At 41.7% G+C, this 22,244-nt stretch overlaps 1 protein-coding gene across 4 annotated transcripts in view; it reads left to right on the forward strand.

The window, feature by feature from the left end:
• LOC126334510 (endoribonuclease ZC3H12A-like) overlaps positions 1–6,034 on the forward strand; it is a 510,441-nt gene extending 504,407 nt beyond the window's left edge. For all 4 annotated transcript variants that reach the window (XM_049996853.1, XM_049996855.1, XM_049996856.1 and 1 more), the window contains exons 3-6: positions 1,496–1,635; positions 1,966–2,200; positions 2,671–2,918; positions 3,880–6,034. In XM_049996853.1, coding sequence (XP_049852810.1) covers positions 1,496–1,635; positions 1,966–2,200; positions 2,671–2,918; positions 3,880–4,889 — 1,633 coding nt within the window. In that variant the 3' untranslated portion in view covers positions 4,890–6,034. The remainder of the gene's footprint in view (positions 1–1,495; positions 1,636–1,965; positions 2,201–2,670; positions 2,919–3,879) is intronic.
• Positions 6,035–22,244: the final 16,210 nt, after the last annotated feature.

A 22,244-nucleotide genomic window follows, 5' to 3' on the forward strand; every position in this document is an offset into this window, starting at 1 on the left:
ATATGGCAATAGTTTTCACTCAGCTCTGCCTCAAGCAGTGAAAGTTTGATTATAGCCACCCTGCATGTTTTGTATGATTTTCCTACCTCGCTTAAGGCAAATGCCCGGATGGTTTCTTTGTGAGGTGCACGACCGATTTCCTTCCCTAATCCGAGCTTGTGCTCAGTCTCCTAATGATCTCGTTGTCGACTGGACTTTAATCATTCTTTCTTCTTCTACGGCGAGGTTTTACACACAGTACTCCAGTCATCAAGACACGACTAAAATTTAGATCTCGATGTTGTTTGGGCAGATGGTATAGTGAGAGGCGGCAAGCTTTGTTACACACAAAACGGATCGAAAATCGGAACGATCATGCACGACACGAATGAGTTGAAGACTGTCTCCGCTCTTTATCTGGCCGCCATATTTACTCACGCAGCATTTCCTATGTCTTACCATTGATTTCATAGCGTACTAGTGAGATCCGTCGCATGGAGTTTGAACCTCGTCACGCAAGTCCAGCAAATTTGGCAGCATCGATTGAATGTTAATGCTTCATGAGCATGTCGAATATTGTGACCATTTGTTAAGCTGTGAAGGGATAACGTATTTCATTAGGAAGTGGATGGGTACTGTTGTGTAGGGAAGAGAATATGATAGTAGGCCGTCATTTACATTTCCACGTCCCAGTGATACACATCACAGATCATTTGCCATTATTAGTAGTTGTTGTTTAAAGTGGTCACCATCTAACAAGAAAAAAGTTAAATGTTGTGTTTACCCATACATATTTCAACACAGTTGGCATCTATTCCTGTGCCTCATAGATTACATTTTGTGTTTCCTGTAGCAGTCTCTCCATTTCGGCCACAAATATAGAATAAATGTGTGTGTGTGTGTGTGTGTGTGTGTGTGTGTGTGTGTGTGTGTGTGTGTGTGTTATTAGCAGGGCTGGTCCGAGAACATTTATCCAGATTCTCCCCAAGCCCCAAGACCGTTTTGAGACTTCCACCTGTACTAGATTAATTAGGCTTTGCTCATTGATATCTAGAAGAATTTGTTATTACTATGTATTCATGGTTTGCATATGATCTCCCAACTTCTCATGTCACAGATTGTAATCAGTATAGTGACATTCCTTCTCAAGTACAGCGCTAGTGTGCAGAAGCATGTATCTTGAACTGCGTGCTTGTTGTGACACAATTCATTTTTGTTTGTTTTTCTGATGCTTTTTTTATTTGAAAAAAATCTTTGTTATATTGCTTTGGTCATTACATAAATGGGGAAGCAGCGTCAAGTATGGAAATGTGACAGCCGTGAAATTTATAAATCATCATTAAAATTTGATTGCCCCCATGAGACATGAATAGAATCAGTAAAACAGTTTCAAAAGCTGCAGAAATAACCAGTGACAGAGCTCATCTCTTTCTGTGTTCTTTCTTATGTTATCAGATTTCTTAAAATTGTGTGTTGCATGAAGTTCAGTTTGTAAAAATGTTATTTTTGTTTTTAGCCATGGTAACAAGGAAGTATTTTCTTGCCGAGGAATAAAGATTTGTGTGGACTGGTTCAGAGCAAGAGGGCACAAAGATATAACAGTATTTGTTCCAAAATGGCGTAAAGAAGCAGCACGCCCAGATAATCCAGTTACAGGTGAGAGTATGTGAGGTGCAATGTTCACACTATTGTTATTACTATGAGTTGTAGAAATGTTAAAAACTATAGGATTTTGAAAAAGTCATAGTTAAACACATTTTCATGATGCTTATTACTTGCTTAAGTAAAGAAGTATAATATTATAATACATAACTGAAGCTTAGTATTACTTCTTGTTCAAACGGAACTGGAATCAAAAGATTTTAACTCATTTATAATGATTCTAGAACCACCAGTTAAGTAGTATTATTGAACTGGAACCCAATATTTCTTCTCCATGTGTAATGTGTGAACAAAAGCTGATTCTTCAAATGGGTTTATTTTCAGATCAAGAAATCCTCACGGAGCTCGAGAGAGATCGTTGCCTCGTTTTCACACCTTCGAGATTGGTTGGAGGCAAACGATTGATATGCTATGACGATCGTTACATCTTGAAGTTGGCATCTGCAGTTGATGGAATTGTTGTTTCTAATGATAATTACAGAGATCTGGTACAAGAGAGCCCAGAGTACCGAAAAGTTGTTGCAGAGCGAATCCTCATGTATTCTTTTGTGAACGACAGGTGTGTAAAGAGATGTTTCGGTGTTACACCATGCAATTGATTACAAATATATTTGCATCCAAGTGCTGTGTAAGATAAGTTTCACAAATGAATTGTTACTTTCCATAAAATTTTCTTACCCAAGTTAATTCAGAAATAAAAGCCATGTTCAGTTACATGTGTTTAGTTCACACTATGCAGCAAGGTGAAATTTGGAATGTACGATAATCCATATCAAGTACATTATTTTTATTGTGAAAGTTCTGTGGAGAACGTTATTTTGAATTTGATTTGCCTTGAAATAATATCATATAAGCCTTGAAATTGCACAGCACTACAAAGTGATTGACCACAATCTTAACTTCAACAAATCTCTTCAAACTCATTGCTCCATAGCCTTATATACTGACTCTTTCATAAACAATCCTTTGATTTTTCTATTTCTTTTGAAACTTTATGCAACTGGCTACTATATCATAATTTCTTTGCAGATTCATGCCACCTGATGACCCACTGGGACGTTCTGGTCCAACATTGGATGCTTTTCTTCGTATGCAGCAACGTGGTGACCCTCCTCCACCATGTCCGTATGGTAAAAAATGCACTTACGGAAACAAGTGCAAATTCCATCACCCAGAGCGTGGCCCACTTCCACATAAATCAGTCACCGAGCGACTTGTTGAAAATGCTCAGCGGCAGTTGCAGGCACGTGGAATGGAGAGTCGTGACTGCAGTCCTGGTGGGTTGAAGAGAGAAGAAATTTCTTTTCTTTCTGAATAATATAAAGCTGTAACACTAAATATTGTTTCTAAACTAATTGCAGTGAAAGGAACCAGGTTACTTTTTTTATAGATTATGTAATTTCCTTGAAGTTTGAGGTGTGTCCTCAAATAGGGTGCATAAAAATGATTGGTGGTAGGAATGGATTTGTTCATGTAAAAGTAAATGGTTACATGGGTGTGGGAATTCTTAGTTAGTTACTGCTGCTGTTATTGCACATATGTAGTGACATGGTCTGTGCAGCCCCCCCCCCCCCCCCCCCCACACCCACACCCACACACACACATACATACATACATACATATATACAGGATAGTAGCATTAATTGCCTGTCTCATAATTTAAAAGCAAAGCGTTTATGGACCAACATTGATATGTGCTTTTCTTTTTGCCTTTAAAAGGGGAATACAATCACTAATTGTTACCCATTTTTTTTCAATGCACCATGTATAATTTAAACATCAAGAAAATCGTTAAGTCTATTGACAGTAATTATCAATGATTGTTAGTTGTAAATCATGCACTTTTTACTCCAGTTACAGACAAATTTTATTACCTAGCACAAGTACAGTCAGACTTTAGTTTCAGATACACAATTGCATGGCATCTAAAGTTTGTATCTTCGTATTCCTTATTATGGAGGTCAGGAATAGCACAAAAAATGGTATAATACTTGTTGGTCCTAAGTCCCACAATACATACAAGTAGCCTTAGTTTTTGTGTCCTTCCTCCTGTCCAATCTTCTTATTTGACAGGTAATCCACTACTGTTGTTTGTCATAGACAAGATAGATCTTGGTGATAATTTTTCTCGTTGTTTCTTATCTGACAACACAACAGAAACATTATTTCAGCAGTAGTCACTGACAGTTAAAAAATAAAGTAAGCTGAAAAATTATTTTCCTCTTTTTTTTTTTTCAGGCACACAACTCAAAGGTAAATCTGTGAGCCTTCCTTTGCCAGAGCATTCTGACGCTTTGGCAGCACAGCCTCGAAAGATTCCTCTGGCACGAACTAAATCGACTGCTCCAACGCCTATTGTTCCTGTCTCTCTCACAGAGCAGTCACCAAAATCAGGTAATGGATGCAGCGTTCCAAAAAGTCGCAGTGTGGAAAACGTCGCAGCACAGCAGCACCAGACTCCTGAAGTTGGGTATGCCACATACCAACAAATGTCTGGACCTCCACCTACTCCCTATGGCACATGGGGCAACACGTGGAGCACTCATGGGCAGCAGTTCCCTGCACCGCCACAGAGGTTGGCACCTGAGCCTGCAGAGAGCCCCCCTCCTGCACAGGAAGCTGTGGGGTCAGGTGTCAATCTTCACCGGAAGCTCCAGAGGCAGTTGACACTGAACCCTGCATATGATGCAAGACTTTTCCAACTGCGAGGACATGCTTACGGAAGTGGCAGTAGTGCACCTTCGTCACAAGCACCACAACAGCATCGACCGTTGGCCGCACGCCACAGTGCGGGTGGTGGAGTGCAGCCACAGTCGTCACAGTCACCGTCGCCATCCTGGCACCAGAGTGTGACACGCATCGCATCTGCGCCAGACACTTGCCGCCACTGGAACACGCCCGTTCCACCCCCTTCGGGTCCAGGGCCTCGACACGTGCATCGCCTCAGTTCGACTTCTGATCCTCAGCTGAATTTGAGTGATGCCCCTCTGCCCGTACCCTCAAATCTACCTGTGTGGCTCCCACCTACACCAGTGCCATCTGTCGTTTGGCCACCTCCACAACACATGCCACCACCGCACCAGCAGTTCTCTTCCTCTGGTACGGAGGATGCCAGGCGCCGGTTACATTACCATCTGGCATCAATATTCCCTGAGGAACAGGTTCAGAAAGCTATGCAGTTGTATCCAGATGAAACAAATCCACAAAAGATATGTGCTGCAATACTCTCTATGTTTCCAAAACCGTAGAAGTTTGGAGGTCATTTCATTCATTCGTTCATTCCCTGTGAGATGTTTTAAGTGTTAGATTCAGTATATGTATACTGGATTGACAGTTTTATTTGGCTAACTACTGCTGTTCAGATTAAATCACAAGTTTCATGCATGAACTCAAAGGCAGAATTTTGAACATTCTGTGACTGTTTGCAGGTGAGACTAAGTACTGCTTTTTTAAAGGTGAAAGATGTCACTGTACATTAGTACTTTTGCCATACATTCAGTCCATTATTGCTTCAACAATATTTTAAAAGTCTGGTTTTAATAATTAATGTGTGTTTTGACACTTAATTTGGTAAAAATTGACAATGCATTACAGACAAATTGGTGGCTAGTGACCTAGGTGGATGTAGTGCAAATACATTAGCAGTAATAAGAGAACTGTCATATTGAAACACAAAAGCATTATGTCAACTAGTGCAACACCTAGCTGATGAGTAGTGCAGTGAAATTAATTTTCAGTGGCAACTGAATTTTTATTTTAATTAAGTTATTGAAATGACTACAGTTACATGTGTTTTAAACCCGAGGTGGAATTGGAGAAGCGAATAACTGTAAACAGTCACCAACAGTGTCGTTGAAGATCATTGTTGGGTGGATCTTGTGTAACTAACATTAATAGCAAGTATTTAACATGATTTGGTATGTAGAGAAAATTATTTGGAAAGTAGCGCTTTGTCCTAGGTCATTTGCTAGCTTTTTGTCTCTGAGAGAACAAGCTGAAGCAGTTTAGTTGTGACACAACTGTGAAATCTGAGGAAAGAGCATATGGTTATACTGACAGATTGTCAGAACATTTGGAGACAAAACATCTTTTTCAAATTTACTTTGTACCACTATCTGTTTTGCTGTATTATAAGAATCATTAATGTTTTACATCTGAAGTGGAAAATGGTTTGATCCATGTGAAAGACATAGTTTCTTCTTTTTGTCTTTGTAGTAAATGTAAACTGTATATTCCTTCAGTTAAAGAAGGGATTATTTTGATGCAAAATACTCACTTTTGTGAAATAATGAGATATATTGTCGTATCTTATTCCTGACCTTGTTATTTAAGGTCTGTTAACAAGTTCTTTTTTTAAGAAAAGAAATAAAACATAATAATAGTGTGAAAGGCATTGTTGTCTGAATTCAATCATTCCCACAACAGTATCATCTTTACCAATATTGACATATTAATTGTCTTACATTTAATGTAAATAGTGGCTGACTCATTCATTAACTTGTTGTTTAATCTCTTAATACACATTATTGCTGGGGATGCATCCACAGTACCATTTATTGTAATCAAAAATTAAAATCTGGTGACTCAGTTGTAATCTGTTAGATCTTTAAAAGAGTCACAAGTGATGACTGGTGCTTCTCTCCAGTCACTTCATTTTAATTGGCTGAGATTTGACTAGTATACTTTTAATTAAAAGATTGACTGTGTAAAATTATAAACTTTTACATTCTTAATTATTAAAAGCATTAATGTTGAAAATCATCACAGTTCAAAAGGTAGGGGATGGCATGATGTGGGCTAAAGGGGAGGCACAGGTATTCTTAACTAAATTTTTATTTTTATTTGGATATAATTGTAGGGGTAACAAAATAAACACAGTTTTAAACTATGAGGCAGTGTCGCTTCACTTTACTATTTGCCAGCACAAGCATAGGTAAAAGTTCTATGAATGTATTCCTGACATAAGTATGCCCTGAAATACATGCCACATTTCAAGGTAGGTATATGCTGAGAAGACAAGATACAAATTGTATTATGGAGAGACAGTATTTGTATGCAAAGTGTGTTTATTTTTGTTGAATATTCACTGTTCCACTGTAAGGATTTAAACATCTTAGTGAAACAAAAGAGCTGTCAAGTCCAATAACGTGGAGTAAGCTTAATGATGCGAAGCTGAAAGAATGCAAATACAATGTATAGCAATTGTGTGATATGCAGACATAATTAGTGTACGGTGTTAATGAAATACTTTTTGGTAGATTCCAGTATGGGGCAGAGGTTTCACTCATGTCCTCAAAGAATGGTTTGGATATAATGAGAAAGAAAAACCATGAATCAGAATAAATGGCAGGCAGAAGTCAAATACATCTGAAGAAAATTTTTCATTAATAATGCCGTTTAACTCCTGAAATGTGATGGAGTATTCCAATCCTTCAATAGTCTATGAAATTCTCCCCCCCCCTCCCCCCCCCCCCCCCCCCCTCCTTTCCTCCTTTGATCTTCGTTTATATATGATCCATTCTGTTGTTGAGTACTTCCTTAGAGTTGACAGTCAATCTTTTGACTGCCCAGTAATCAGGACTGTGCTGCCTGTCAAAAGTCTAGTATATGAAACAGGAGCATATTCCTACAATATAAATGTGCACTTGCCTATTTTTCACACTATTTCTTGAAGTTCATCAATTAAGACAGTGTTTTTTAAAATTGAATGTATGTAACATCTGTTTTACTGAAAAAAGAGAATGGTATAAAAAAATTATGATATAAACAAAATAGATGTCTCACCCATGCAAGTTTCAAAAAACTAAGTTAAAAAAAATTCACTACAGCTTGTTTTTCAACAGCCTTCTCCCATCAGGCTCTTGACAGGTCCACATAAACCATGTTTGTTATGAATATAAGTTTTAAATTTTATCCCCTCTTTTAAACCCAATGAAGAGATCCATTTTTCATTTGTCATCATGAAATCATTGTCAGCTTCATAATCTGAAGGCGTATCAGAGTCCCTGTCAATGTCTATCAGGGTACTGAGAATCTTATTAGTTTAGACTGCAACTAATTTTTGACACAGTTTTGTATCTGACTCACCACCATGAAACACATCATGAACTGATTATAGTAATTTAATACAAAATGCATGTCCAACGTCCAGACCGCAACTGAGCTCTGAAAGGATATTCAGTAAGTATAATTGTTAGACAGTATTCTCACCCGCCTTGAAAGGCTATGTAATTTGTGTGATAATACCCAATTGTTGCAGTGGCAATAAGTGTAAGTTTGTCCACTCTGATGTCATAACAAGATGGGAGACTGCAGGGCTTACATGTCAGGAAGCAGGGGGAGGGGGGGAGGGGGGGGGGGGAGGAGGAGTGAGTTCCAGTGCAGTGTCCACACACAAGGGACAGTGATGGATGTAAATTATTTTCAATATTATACATCTGTTTGGGTCATATTAAACTCTAACCTTCCTTTTTTAATATGGCTTGTACTGACTGCAATATGAACTCTTGGAAATATGGCAGCAAGTGCTGATAAAATATAAATTCTGGTTCTTACTGCTTCTTGTTTTGCACAGAACTCTTTCAGTCAAATTTTACACAAAGTGACTTAGATCTTTTTCACAAAATATTGGCAGTTTGTGTTTTTAAAAGTGCATAAAAAGTTTTATAACAATAATTTAAGACATTTTACCATTCTGGCAGCCAGCTGAAATATTGTTACTCAGCAACTAAAATGAGGTGAATGATGGCATGTAAACCAGCTTGCTTTTAACAGTCCAAAGAGTGGTATACCCCACATCAACAATATGTTGGAGTGCTGGCACTGAAGTATAATTTCTGTGTTCATCTTACAATTAATTAATAAGAATTTGTTTTTGCATCATCAACACAGAAAGAGTATACCGTCCCTGTTAGGTACCAATAGGGATGCGGAGCCATGGTGACTTCAAGCTCCATGGTCAGCTGCGCTACATTTCTCAGTTGATGATCCATGGTGCAAACAACCTGATCAAGGTGGTCCCACAGATTCTCGACTATGTTTAAATCTGGGAAGTGTGGTGGCCAGGGTAGTGCAGTTATTTCATACTGGTGTTCTTCGAACCACGCACTTACACTGTGGGCTGTATCACACATTGCACTGTCCTGCTAGTGAGGAAAAACATATAGGGATAGACATGGTCCCGAAGGGTAGATGCATACTTGTGTTGATCCATTGTGCCTTCCAGAATGATATCATCCAGTGATTGCTCTCCAGTACGGAACCTTTTAATGACTGTTGCAAGATGTTTGCTTTCAGATGTTTCACACCATACCAGGATACAGGTCAGCTGGCTGTTTTCCAAGGTGTTCCTTGCAGGGTGTGGTGGGGCGGGGGGGGGGGGGGGGGGAGTGAGTGGCTATGTACGGAAAAAACAGCAGTGCACTGAACAGCTATTTGAATGTTGTACAGGGGCAGTTGAATTTAGTGAAGCTGAACTTCTATTTGTTGTTGTTTATAGGTCCCCTAACTATGGTGTCAGAGCATTTCTGCTCAAGCTAGAGGGGGTTCTTGATTCATTTCGTAGGAAGTACCAGAAATTAGTTATATATGGTGACTTTAATATAAATTTTATACGATGGTGCAAGAAAAAGGATGTTGGTAGTTCTCCTAAATTCATATGATCTGATGCAGACTGTGTTTTTTTCCAACTAGGGTGCAGGGGAACAGTAGCACAGTCATAGACAATATTTTTATTCATTCTTCATTACTAGAAGGGCATTCTGTTAGTGAAAGGGTGAATGGTCTTTCAGACCATGAAGCACAAATTTGAACACTAAAAGGCTTTTGTTCTCAAAAAAATGTCACATGTATTACAAACTATGTAGCAAAGTTAATCAAATAGCAATAGAGAGTTTTTTAAACCTGGTCAAGGAGCAATACTGGCAGGATGTTTGTACTGCTGATAACATAAATGACAAATGTAATGCTTTCCTTAACACATTTCTCATGCTCTTTGAGGGTTGCTTTCCATTACAACGTTCTAAATGGACTACTAGCAGTAACAGGCAGCCTGGTTGGCTGACTAGTGGGATATCATGGAGAACAGAATGGGAATGATATCGAAATGCTAGAACTAGTCACAATCAAGGAGGAAGGCACAGAGTATGCGGTATGCAAATACAATATCTAATTCACAAGATAAAACTAAAACCATATGGTCAGTTGTGAAGGAAGTGTCTGGTCAGCAGCACAAGGTTGATGATATCAAGTCAGTTTGTAGTAAAATTGTTTCTGTTACTGATAAATCAGGTATATGCACAGCATTTAACAATCATTTTCTGAGCATTGCTGGTGAATTAAATAAAAATTTAGTTTCTACAGGTAATCGTGTAACTTTCTTGGCAAATGCCTTTCCAAGATTGCTGTCTGAAATACTTCATGATACAGACTAGGGGGAGATGGGGTCAATAATTAAATCACTGAAGACTAAGGACCCTCATAGATATGCTGCACAAGTTGGTCCTGTATTTATCCTTATCTGTAATTTTTTCTCCAGGAATGGCCAATTTCCTGAACGATTAAAGTGCTCAGTAGTAAAGCCGCTTTGTAAAAGAGGAGAAAGGGATAATGTAGAGAATTTTAGACCTATTTCTATGCCATCAGTATCTGTTAAAGTTATTGAAAAGGCTATGTATGTAAGGATAATTGATTATTTTATATCACACAATTTACTATCAAATGTACAGTTCAGCTTTAGAAGTCATTCAACAACTGAAAATGCTATGTTCTCTTTTCTCTGTGAGGTACTGAATGGGTTAAACAAAAGGTTTCAAAGGCATATTTTTTGATTTAACTTAGGTGTTTGATTGTGTTGATCACAAAATATTTTTCCAGAAGTTGGACCATTACAGAATATGAGTAGCTCACAATTGGTTCACCTCTTAATTTAGCAACAGACAGTAAAACGTCGTTATTCAGTGTTGAGAATAGCTGCGACATGGGCTGTGAGTGGGGTACGGTCAAGAGGGGGGGGGGGGGGGTTCCCCAGGGATCACAGTTGGGGCCATTCCTGTTCCTTATTTATATAAATGGTATGCCCTCTAGTATTACAGGTAACTCTAAAATATTTCTGTTTGCTGATGACACTAGCTAGGATGTTGCATGCAACATTGGCCCAATTTCAAATAGTGCAGTTCATGAACTAAGGTCATGGCTTGTAAAAAATAAACTAATGTTAAATCACAGCAAGATTTTTTTTTTCTTTTTTTATATACCGTTTCTAACACACAAGTCAACAAAACCTGACATTTTAATTTCACAGAATGGGCATATGATTAGTGAAACTGAACAGTTCAAATTTCTAGGTGTTCAGATAGATAGTAAACTGTCATCGAAAGTCCATATTCAGGATCTCGTTTAAAGACTTAATGCTGCCATTTTTACTATTCGAATGGTATCTGGAGCGAGTGGCCGTTTGACACGAAAATTAGTCTACTTTGCTTATTTTCATTTGCTTACGTCGTATGGTATTATAATTTTGAGTAACTCTTCCCATTCTAAAAGGATATTTTTGGTTCTGAAACAGATGGTTCGGGCTAGAAGTGGTGTAAGTTCATGAAAACCCTGTCGACCCCTGTTCACAAGTATGGGTATTTTGACACTGGCCTCTCAACAACAACAACAACAACAACAACAACAACAACAACAACAACAACAACAACAATAATAATAATAATAATAATAATAAAAATAATAATAATAAAAATAATAATAAAAATAATAATAATAAAAATAATAATAATAAAAATAATAATAATAATAATATTCCTTACTGTCATTTCTTGTTAACAACATTAGCTTATTCCCAAGAATAAGCATCTTTCACTAAGTTAATAGTTAGCAGAAATCAAAACTGCATTTGGTTCAGACTTCCTTAAGTCTTGTACAGAAAGGTGTGCAGTATACTGCTGCATACATTTTCAATAAGCTGCCACTAGAATTCAATAATCTTAGCAGTAATCCACAGCTTTCAAATTGAAGCTGAAGAGTTTCCTCACTGGCCACTCCTTCAATTCTGTCAAGGAGTTCCTTGAAAAATTAAGCCGATTCTTGTTAATATTGTTGACTGTGTTTACTTAAACTTATGGTTTGACGTTTTTGGGTACATAAACATGTTATTTTTATCTGTTATTACTTTTATGTTGCGATTTCATGTACTGACATGTTTCTTGACCTTGGAGATTTGCTCCTCAATTTCGTCCTACAGAATTTAATGTGTAAATAAATAAATATAATAGAGGGAAACATTCCACATGGGAAAAATAGAGCTAAAAACAAAGATGATGTAACTTACCAAAGTAAAGCACTGGCATGTTGATAGACACCCAAAATTCAAGCTTTCGCAACCAACGGTTGCTTCATCAGGAAAGAGGGAAAGACGAAAGGATGTGGGTATAAGGGAGAGGGTAAGGAGTCATTCCAATCCCGGGAGCAGAAAGACTTACCTTAGGGGGGGAAAAAAGGCAGGTACAAGCGCGCGTGCGCACGTACACGCCCACGCGCACAAAAAAGCAGACACTTTTTCCCCCCTAAGGTAACTCTTTCCACTCCCGGAATGGAATGAACTACTCATTTGCTAACTATTTTGGTGTGCATTGTGTGCAGGCCACTAATTTCCATTTGGTAACCATGAAGAGAGCATGATGTTTCATGTATTAGATTTGCAGGTAATCATATTTGGATGTTAAAAGAGCTATGTACAGAAACAATATATTCATGTTGTAAAACAATAGGAACTGATGACAGACATGGAAACATATTTATAGAAAGGACTTTCATGCATATATATCACTTCTTTTACCTGCAGTATTCATCTGAGAAACTGTCACTTCTAATTTCTTCATTGACCAAAATTGATGAGTTTGAAGCAGCTGATACCCATACAGTGATCTACACCTTATGAAGACTAATAAGAGTGAAACAGCTAGACAGTTACACTGAAGTATTCATATGCCATTTGCAAAACAACTAAACAATTTTAATACAATATGGATACGTCATTTTACCTACAACATTTTATGAATGTGTTATCTGTAGTAATAAATATTTTGAAATTGCTTGTATATGGCAGAAAGAGCTGTTTTGTTCATTTTAGCAGGATGGCAAAGTAGTAGCATGTTAAAAGGCTGTCTGAAGACATTTAAATGCTGTTGATAGAAAGCTCTCGGTACCCAGCTGGGTGGCAGTGTTATAAATAACGTGACATTTTGAATGGTGTTATACTCGGCTTCTTGTATGCCGAAAGGTGGTAAGTATGACACTCTTTGAAACGCCATGGTATTTTAATGCAATCAACTGGTTTGAAATGCAAGAGCTTTTATCAACAGCACTTGGCTATCCAAAAGGTGTGGTAAAGTTACAGTAAATAAGTGCAGTTGTGTATCAGGAAAACACATCACGCTGTCAATGCTTTCAAGTCAGTTGCGCATAGTGTGTCAGCCCTGATTATATGCTAATTCACGATAAACTAATGGAAGTGCCAGTACTCCCAAGTGCAACAATATTGTGGTAAACTAGTATATGCTGAGTAAGTTTACATTCACATTATTAAGTGCTGAAGCAGAAAGGTTACCTACAAACAGTAATTGTGAGGAGTAATTTTATTTTAAAATGAGGATATTGTGGTTTTTGTAAATCATGGTTTGGTGTTCTCAGTGCCAAGCAAATCATTTGTCACATTTCCCACACTTACATTCTGGAAATGAAATCGACGACAGTGATCAAGAAGAAGATAGATTTCTACAATGGTCTGTAGACAATTTTCGGTTGCAGGGAAAGGACAGAAATGGGGGAGCATAGTTAGGTTGGTGTGCCACACACAGCAGGCATGAATGTGCCACCATAAGAGTTCAGGAACAGCCATCACAGATAGATAGGCAAAAAAGAATGAGCTACAAATATTGCTATCAGAAATTGACAATTAGTACTCTGTATGAAGCAAAAATTTTAAAAATCTAAGTTAAATAGAACCAAACCTTTTAGTCTGTACAAACAAATGAAAGACTTCAGAAAGAAGAGTTAGCTAATGAAACAAGGCTAGAAAGATGCAACAAACATAACATTTTCTCATTTTTGTGTAGTATCATTTCAGAACAGTGACATGACAATAAATGAACAATTATTATTAACTGAGAGATTCAGTTTGGTTGAAATCTATGGCGTAAGGACACTAGCCCTTACATTTTTATCTGAAAAGCTGTTCATAACTTCTCTTTTGACTGGAACTCACTACGTAGTCATCTGTGTAATGGAGTAAGTGTCAACTTCACAGTCTAACTGTGAACTTGCAAATATAGCTTGTGCATGCTGTAAAACAGTCCACATGCTTCAAACGATCATTTCAAGCTCAGACCATATGTGTATCATCGCTTTACAGTAAGAAGGGTTGACAGTTCAGAAAGTTGCATACCAAATTGGTGTTCTTTACAGCAACGTCATTCAAACATTCACCCACTGTCGTGAGACATGTAACACTGGAGATAATTCTTGCAGTCAACAGTGCAAACTAATGGCTGCTACACACAAATTGACTCATAGGCATGTTATGAAAAAAAAAAAGAGAGAAAACAACACAACGCTTGGAAGAGTGACTATGCAAATGTAGACTAGATGTGGCTCAAATTCAAAGACATAGTAGCAACAAGCAATAGAGAGATCCATACCTCATAAATTGGTAAGAGATGGAACTGATCCCCCATGGTACACAAAACAGGTCTGAACGCTGTTGCAGGGGCAACGGAAAAAGCATGCGAAGTTCATAAGAACGCGAAATCCTGAAGATTGGCTACAATTTACAGGCGCGCGAAATTTGGCACAGACTTCAATGCGAGATGCCTTTAATAGGTTCCACAACGAAACATTGTCCGCCCCCCGCCCCCCCCCCCCCCCCGGGTCCACAACTTTTCTGTGGATACGTGCGTAGTGAGCACGGGACCCCGAGCTAACGTGGCCTTCCTTCCTTTCTGGGCTGCATACCTTCCCTTTCTGCATCCTTCCCCATCCCCATCTTCGCCACCCTCCGCCTCGTTACTTCCCTTTCTCCCCCTCTGGGAGTATGTTTTGTGCCTACGTCCGGTGACGGACTCTCGAAAATGTAAAACAGTCTCACTTCTTTGTCTTTTCTGCTGGCAAGTCTTTGTCCTTTTCTTTTCCTTACCTTTTCTCCACTGCGGCGTTTGAGACCTCTCTTCTTTCCTTTCATTTTCTCTTTTTTCCTCCCTGTGCGTGTCTGAAGGCTGAACATGCATTTCCATGCGTAGCCGGTGACGGGGTAACGCATAATTCCCCGCCCCAGGTAGGCAGGTAGGACATGTACGTATCCCCTGGTAATGGCCAGGCTCAGGGCGGGGCGATTACCCGAGCTGATACCTTCCGAAAGTGCCGATTGGTCCCTCCATCAGTTTGTCGGGAGGTGTGAACAATCACCTAAGGCGGGAGTGCCCTCAGAGAGAGCCCCCACAAGGAGGGAGCGTGCCATCGGAGCCGCTGGTAAACATGAGGGATAATTTCGCAATGGTTTCCTCATCTTCTACTATGTCAGCTCACAAGCGTAAGTTCAATGAGTCTCAGCCACAGACAGTCCATCCATCGTTGCCACAGTTCCTTGTTGTTTCTCGGTCTGATGAAGGTCACGACTTCTCCACTGTCAACCCTTTCATTATTCAGAAAGGTGTCGACGCAATTGCAGGTCCTGTAAAGTTTTGTTCCAGATTATGGAATGGCACCTTGTTGTTAGAAACAGTCAGTGCTCTCCAGGCACAAAAATCGCTGCGTTCTTCACTGCTACACACCTTCCCTGTTCGGGTGGAACTGCACCGTACTTTAAATTCATCACGTGGGGTCGTTTATACACGCTCCCTCGACGGATTGTCCGACGAGGAAATTAAACACTACCTGTCTGACCAGGGTGTTCATAGTCATGAAAAGGGTTGACATGAACATCATTCCAACCCATACTGTCTTCTTGACGTTTGACAAAGTTCAACTCCCATTGAAAATCAAAGCAGGCTATGAAATAATTTCTGTTCGCCTTTACATCCCAAACCCTATGCATTGCTATCCGTGTCAGCGGTTCAATCACACCAGCCAGTCCTGTTCCAATCCAGCCAAATGTGTTACGTGTGGCAAGGATGCCCATGAGGGCGATTGTCCACCTCCATCCCCTCGTTGCATCAACTGTATGGGTGACCATGCTGCTTCCTCTCGAGATTGCCCCATTTTTAAAGACGAAAAGCTCATTCAGGAAATCAGAGTGAAGGAAAAGGTGTCGACCTTTGCTGCTCGAAAATTATTCGCCAGTCGACAGCCCACCGCGCCTCAGACAGGAAAATACAGCACTGTCCTTGCCTCTCCTCGGCCAACAAAGGAGGCAGCCACGCAACCTTGTGCCCTCACCTTTAGTGCCACGGTCGTCAGATCGGCCAGCGCAAAGATCGCCCGTTCAGCCTCCCCACTTTCGCTTGCCCACTCTATGGCTCATCCTTCATCGGATTCTGTTAAATCTCGAGCCTAAAAGTCAGACACCAAGACTTCGAAAAAAGAGCATACTCGTGAAGATTTTTCACGTGCCCCAACTTCACAACCATCGGTTCCTCCTTCATCTAAACATCATGTTTCCAAGAAGGCTAGTAAGAAACCCAGTTCATCTCCTTCTTCGCCAAGGCGTGTCTCATCTACAGCACCACCTGGCGGTAATCGCCCTTGGCCGTCTTCTGTGTCGCCGAGGCGCACTGCTGGCGGCCGATCAACTGGCCGATCGCTGGTGGCAGGAGCTGCTCCTGAACAACCGATGGGTCAGTATCTTCTGCCTTCAGCTGAATACCATTTCCATGCTGTCAGTCACAAGCTCTGAGCAGTCGTTGAGTTGACGGCAACCTTGGTCATATTCTTCAATTTTCTGTCCACCCTATGACCATTACCCATTGGAATATCTGGGCATTCAAGCCAATCGGGATGAATTGTCGATCCTCTTACGATCCTACTCGCCGGTCATCTTCTGTCTTCAGAAAACAAAGCTGCGTCCCAATGACCGCTTTGTTCTCCCCCATTTTCAGTCCATCCGATTTGATCTCCCCTCTGTTGAAGGCACTCCAGCACATGGAGGACTCATGATTCTTCTCCTTCATACTCTCCATTATCACCCAATCCCCTTAAACACTTCCTTCCAAGCTATCACTGTCCGTCTTTCCCTTTCTGGATATACCTTTTCTCTTTGTACTGTATACGTTCCATTGTTCACACCAATGGCACGAGCAGATCTCCTTCATCTTCTTGGTCAGCTTCCACCACCCGCTTTGGGGATCTCCTCATCCTTGTCTGCATGGCTCACTATTGCTAGACGTCTTCCACCAAGGGGATTTAGTTTGCCTCAACACTGGGCACCCTACATTTTTGTCTGCCTCCACGACAAATTTCTCTCATTTGGACCTTTCAGTCGGTACTGTTCCGCTAGCTCGGCGCTTCGAATGGTTCGCCCTTGATGATACACACTCGAGTGACCACTTTCCATGTGTCCTTAGACTGCAGCCTCAACTGCCATATATGCGCCCACGATGCTGGAAGTTTGCCCAAACCGATTGGACACTTTTTTCGTCTCTAGCGACATTCGATGACCGTCACTTTCCTAGCGTCGATGCTGAGGTCACACATATTACAAACGTTATTCTTACAGCTGCGGAACGTTCAATACCACGCACCTCCGAATTGCCCCGGCACCCCCCCAGTTCCTTTGTGGAACGAGGCATGCCGTGACGCAATACGTAAGCAGCGACGTGCTCTTCACGTTTTCTGCCACCATCCTACTTTGGCCAACTGTATCCGCTATAAGCAGTTCCGTACGCGATGGCGTCACATCATCTGCAATAGCAAGAAGGCAAGCTGGAAATTCTTTACTAGCTCATTTAACACCTTCACTCCCTCCTCGGAAGTATGGAGTCGGATTTGACGGTTATCAGGCGCGCCTAGTTTCTCCCCGGTCTCTGGGTTCACTGTCGCGCACGATACATTAGTGGACCCCGTTGCAATTTCTAACTCATTGGGTCAGCACTATGCTGAGATTTCGAGCTCTTCAAATTACCCGCCAGCGTTTCTCCCGAAGAAACGTGCAGCAGAAGTGCAACCTCTTGCTTTCTCCTGTCAAAATCAAGAAAGCTATAATACTGTTTTCTCCATGCAGGAACTCCAACATGCACTCTCTTCTCCTCCGCCCCAAGACTGGATGATATCCACATTTATCAACCCATAGTCTGCGTTACCTCCTTCGCCTTTATAATCGAATTTGGACCGACAGTACTTTTCCCAGACGATGGCGGGAAGCTATCATCGTTCCTGTTCCGAAACCTGTAAAGGACAAACATCGCCCCATTTCTCTCACGAGTAGTGTATGTAAGGTTTTGGAGCGTATGGTGAATTGCCGTTTAGCTTGGTGGCTGGAGTCCCGCAGTCTTTTAACACCTGCCCAATGTGATTTCCGAAAGCATCGTTCTGCAGCTGACCATCTTGTTGCTCTCTCCACTTATGTCATGAACAATTTTCTGCGGAAACGCCAAACAGTAGCAATATTTTTTTTTATCTGGAGAGATCATACGATACCTGTTGGAGGACAGGCATCCTCCGCACTCTGTTCTCTTGGGGCTTTCGAGGTCGGCTGCCCCTTTTTCTTTGCGAATTTATGGCAGACCGCGCATATAGAGTGCGCGTGAACACTACTGTCTCGCGTACTTTCTCCCAAGAAAACGGGGTACCCCAGGGCTCCGTGCTGAGTGTTGTACTGTTTGCCATTGCCATAAATCAGATTATGGATTGTCTCCTTCCTGATGTCTTGGGCTCCCTCTTTGGGACGATTTTGCGATCTACTACAGCTCTCAACAGACCAGCCTTCTTGAACGACGTCTTCAAGGATGTCTCGATCGCCTCCACTCTTGCAGTATCAAAACCGGCTTCCGTTTTTCTCCCAGTAAGAACGTTTGTGTTAATTTTTGGCGACATAAGGAGTTTCTTCCACCCTCCTTACATTTAGGACCTGTCAACCTTCCGTTTTCAGACGTCGCTAAATTCTTGGGTCTTATGTTTGACAGAAAACTGTGCTGGTCCTCCCACGTTTCCTATCTTTCGGCTCGCTGTCTGCGATCCCTCAACACCCCCCGTGTCCTGAACGGTATCTCCTGGGGAGCGGACTGAGTGATCCTTCTCTGCCTCTATCGCGCCTTAGTGCGCTCGAAATTGGACTATGGAAGCATAGTTTACTCCTCTGCTCGGCCGTCTATTCTTCGGCGTCTCAACTCTATCCACCACCGTGGATTATTTTTAGTGTCTGGAGCTTTTGACACCAGCCCTGTGGAAAGCCTTTATGCTGAGACTGCTGAACCTCCGCTGTCCTTCTGAGTCGTTATGCTAGCCATCTGTCTTCCACACCTGCTAATCCGGCCCATGACATTTTTTTCGACGCCTCTTTGGATGTAGGGTATGCAGGCCGCCCTTCCTCCCTACTACCACCGGGAGTCTGCTTCCGTCAACTGCTCCATTCTCTTTCCTTCCACTTTCCTAAAACCTTCTTGGCAACTTGGGGTACAGCACCACCTTGGCTCCGTCCCCAGATCTGCCTGCTCCATGACCTTTGTCAATTTCCGAAGGATTGTACCCCTTCTCTTGTTTATTGTCGGGCATTTGCTGCTCTATGTGCACAAATGAAGGAAGCCACATTTATTTACACTGATGGCTCGAAAACATTGTTAGGTGTAGGGAGTGCCTGTATTGTTGGCGACACCCCAAATCGATTTCAGCTTCCCGACCAGTGTTCGGTTTATACCGCGGAGCTTTACGCTGTTCTCCAGGCTGTCCAATACATCTGCCGCCATCAGCGGATACAGTATGTTATCTGTTCAGATTCTCTCCTCAGTCTCCAAGCGCTCTACCCTGTCCACCCTCTGGTCCACCGGATTCAGGACTGCCTGCTCTTGCTCCATTTGGGGGGGGCGTCTCGGCGGCATTCTCTGGCTCCCAGGACACGTTGGTGTCTGTGGCAATGAGGCGGCCGATATAGCGGCCAAGGCTGCAGTCTCTTCTTTGGCCAGCTATTTGATCGATTCCCTTCGCCGATCTATGGAGCGTTTTATGTCGTCGTGTTGTTCTTTTATGGCACGCACATTGGTCGACACTTCCCCATAATAAATTGCGGGACGTGAAAGCTCTTCCCTGTGCTTGGACCTCTTCCTCCCGAACACGTCGTCGGGAGGAGGTAATTTTAACTAGACTCCAGATAGGGCACAGTCTTTTTAGCCATCGACATCTTTTAAGCGGCGATCCTCCCCCACTGATCTCAGCTGTGGATGGTAAGACACGTTTTAATTGAGTGCCCCTATTTTACTCCGTTACGCACCCGTCTACATCTGTCGCCTGATGTATCGTCCATTTTAGCAGATGACACGCGCTCGGCCGATCGCGTTCTCGAGTTTATTAGTGCCAGTGAGATGGCGTCAGTCATTTGAAGCTCTTTTTGGAGACAACCAACCCCCTTCTGTAGTGGATTTTTAAACTTCTGCTTTGTTTCTCCAATTTTTTGAGATTCGTTCCCATTGCTGCTGCTTTCCATTTTCGTTTTTTACCGTTTCCTAAGTCACAGACCGGGCGCTAATGACCATTGCAGTTTTGAAAAAAAAAAGCAAACAAACCGAAACATTGTCTTGAAATCCGAAGAAATTCTGGTCATATATAAAGTACACAAGCGGCAAGACGCAGTCAATACCTTCGCTGCGTAGTGCCGATGGTACTGTTACCGACGACTGTGCCGCTAAAGCGGAGTTATTGAACGCAGTTTTCCGTAATTCCTTCACCAGGGGAGACGAATGGAATATTCCAGAATTTGAAACACAAACAGCTGTTAACATGAGCTTCTTAGAAGTAGATACTTTAGTGGTTGCGAAGCAAGTCAAATCGCTTGATACGGGCAAGTCTTCAGGTCCTGATTGTATATCGATTAGGTTCCTTGCAGATTACACTGATACAACTGCTGACTTACCGATAGATCTGTACCTACAGATTGGAAAATTGCACAGGTCGCACCATTGTTTAAGAAGGGTAGTAGAAGTAATCCATCGAACTACAGACCTATATCATTGATGTCGGTTTGCAGTAGGGTTTTGGAGCATTATGAATCACCTTGAAGGGAACGATCTATTGATATGGTTTCACAAAAAGTCTGGGAAGGAGGGAGAATCCCTGGGATCTTGGGGGAGAATTAGTTCCCCAGGTAAAACCGGGTTATCGTCGAAAACGAATTCGAAAATCGTCCCGTGTAAATCTGGTTTAAATGTAGAACATAGGCCCAGCAACACCCAAGGAAGTGCCTCAGACCAGATAGAATTGTGGCACCTGAGTGCAGTTTTAAGGGTGCGGTGCCATCGTTCCACCAACCCGTTGCTTTGCAGGTGGTAGGCTGTCGTATGGATCTTTTTAATACTGCAAAGATTACAGAGAATCATAAAAAGTGCAGATATGGACAGCCGAATCTAGTGATCCAAGAAGAACAAATCCTTGGGCCACAGTTTCTGCTGTGATGTTGAGCAAGGGGATGGCTTCCACCCAACGAGACATTCGGTCTATTGAGGACAGGATATACCTGTGGCCCTCTGACGGAGGCAGGGGACCAATAAGGTTGACATGTACATGACGGAAACGTCCCAGGGATGCCAAACTAGCCGAGAGTTGGAGAGGTGTGACGTCCTATTTTGTTTCGTTGACAGGAATCTCTCTAGCAAAAGCGGAATATTTCTTCTGTGCTGTAGACAGTTTTTTGGAGAAGAAATGAAGTAGTGAAACTGTGTCGCCTTTGCTCTGTTGTAATACTGCCGAGACCACAATGTTGCTGGTGTCCGTAGTGATGAACAAATCGGCAGACAGATTAGGGTGGGCAAGTATCACTGCGTGAGCTAATGCTGTTTTAAGAACCATGAAAGCCTCTAGCATGGGTTCAGTCCAAAGGACTCGTTTAATGCCCGAAGTTTGTTTGCCGGAGAATGAGTCCAGCGGGGCCACCATGGCGGCGGCAGAAGGTAGATGATGGTGGTGTTAGAAATTTATAGTACCTAGGAAGGTCTAAGTTCTTTGTACGTAGCTGGGGATGTCAATGACATGATAGCCTGCACGTGGGATTTGGGAGGCCGTATTCTGTCTGCAGAGACAGTGTAACTCAGAAATGTCACATAAGACTGACGCAATTGGAATTTTGCGTTGTTTTCCTCGACACCATTGGATGCCAAAGTCTGGAGGACCTGAGATAAATGATCTTCGTGGTCTTCAGTTGATTTGCTGAAAATGAGTATGTCATCCAGGTATGCGACGCAGAAATCGAATCGTCGTAAGATTGAGCCAATGAAATATTGCCATGTTTGTGCCGTATTCTTGAAACCGAATGGCATAAAGCTGTACTGGAAAAAACCGAGTGGCGTGGTGATCACAGTCTTTGGAATGTCTTCCGGCGTTATGGGAATCTGGCCATGTTTGCAGTCAATCACACTGAATATTGTGGCGCCCGATAACATACGAGTGAAATAGTTTATGTTTGGCAC

Source organism: Schistocerca gregaria, chromosome 2 (genome assembly GCF_023897955.1).
Source record: "Schistocerca gregaria isolate iqSchGreg1 chromosome 2, iqSchGreg1.2, whole genome shotgun sequence".
NCBI lineage: Eukaryota > Metazoa > Arthropoda > Insecta > Orthoptera > Acrididae > Schistocerca > Schistocerca gregaria.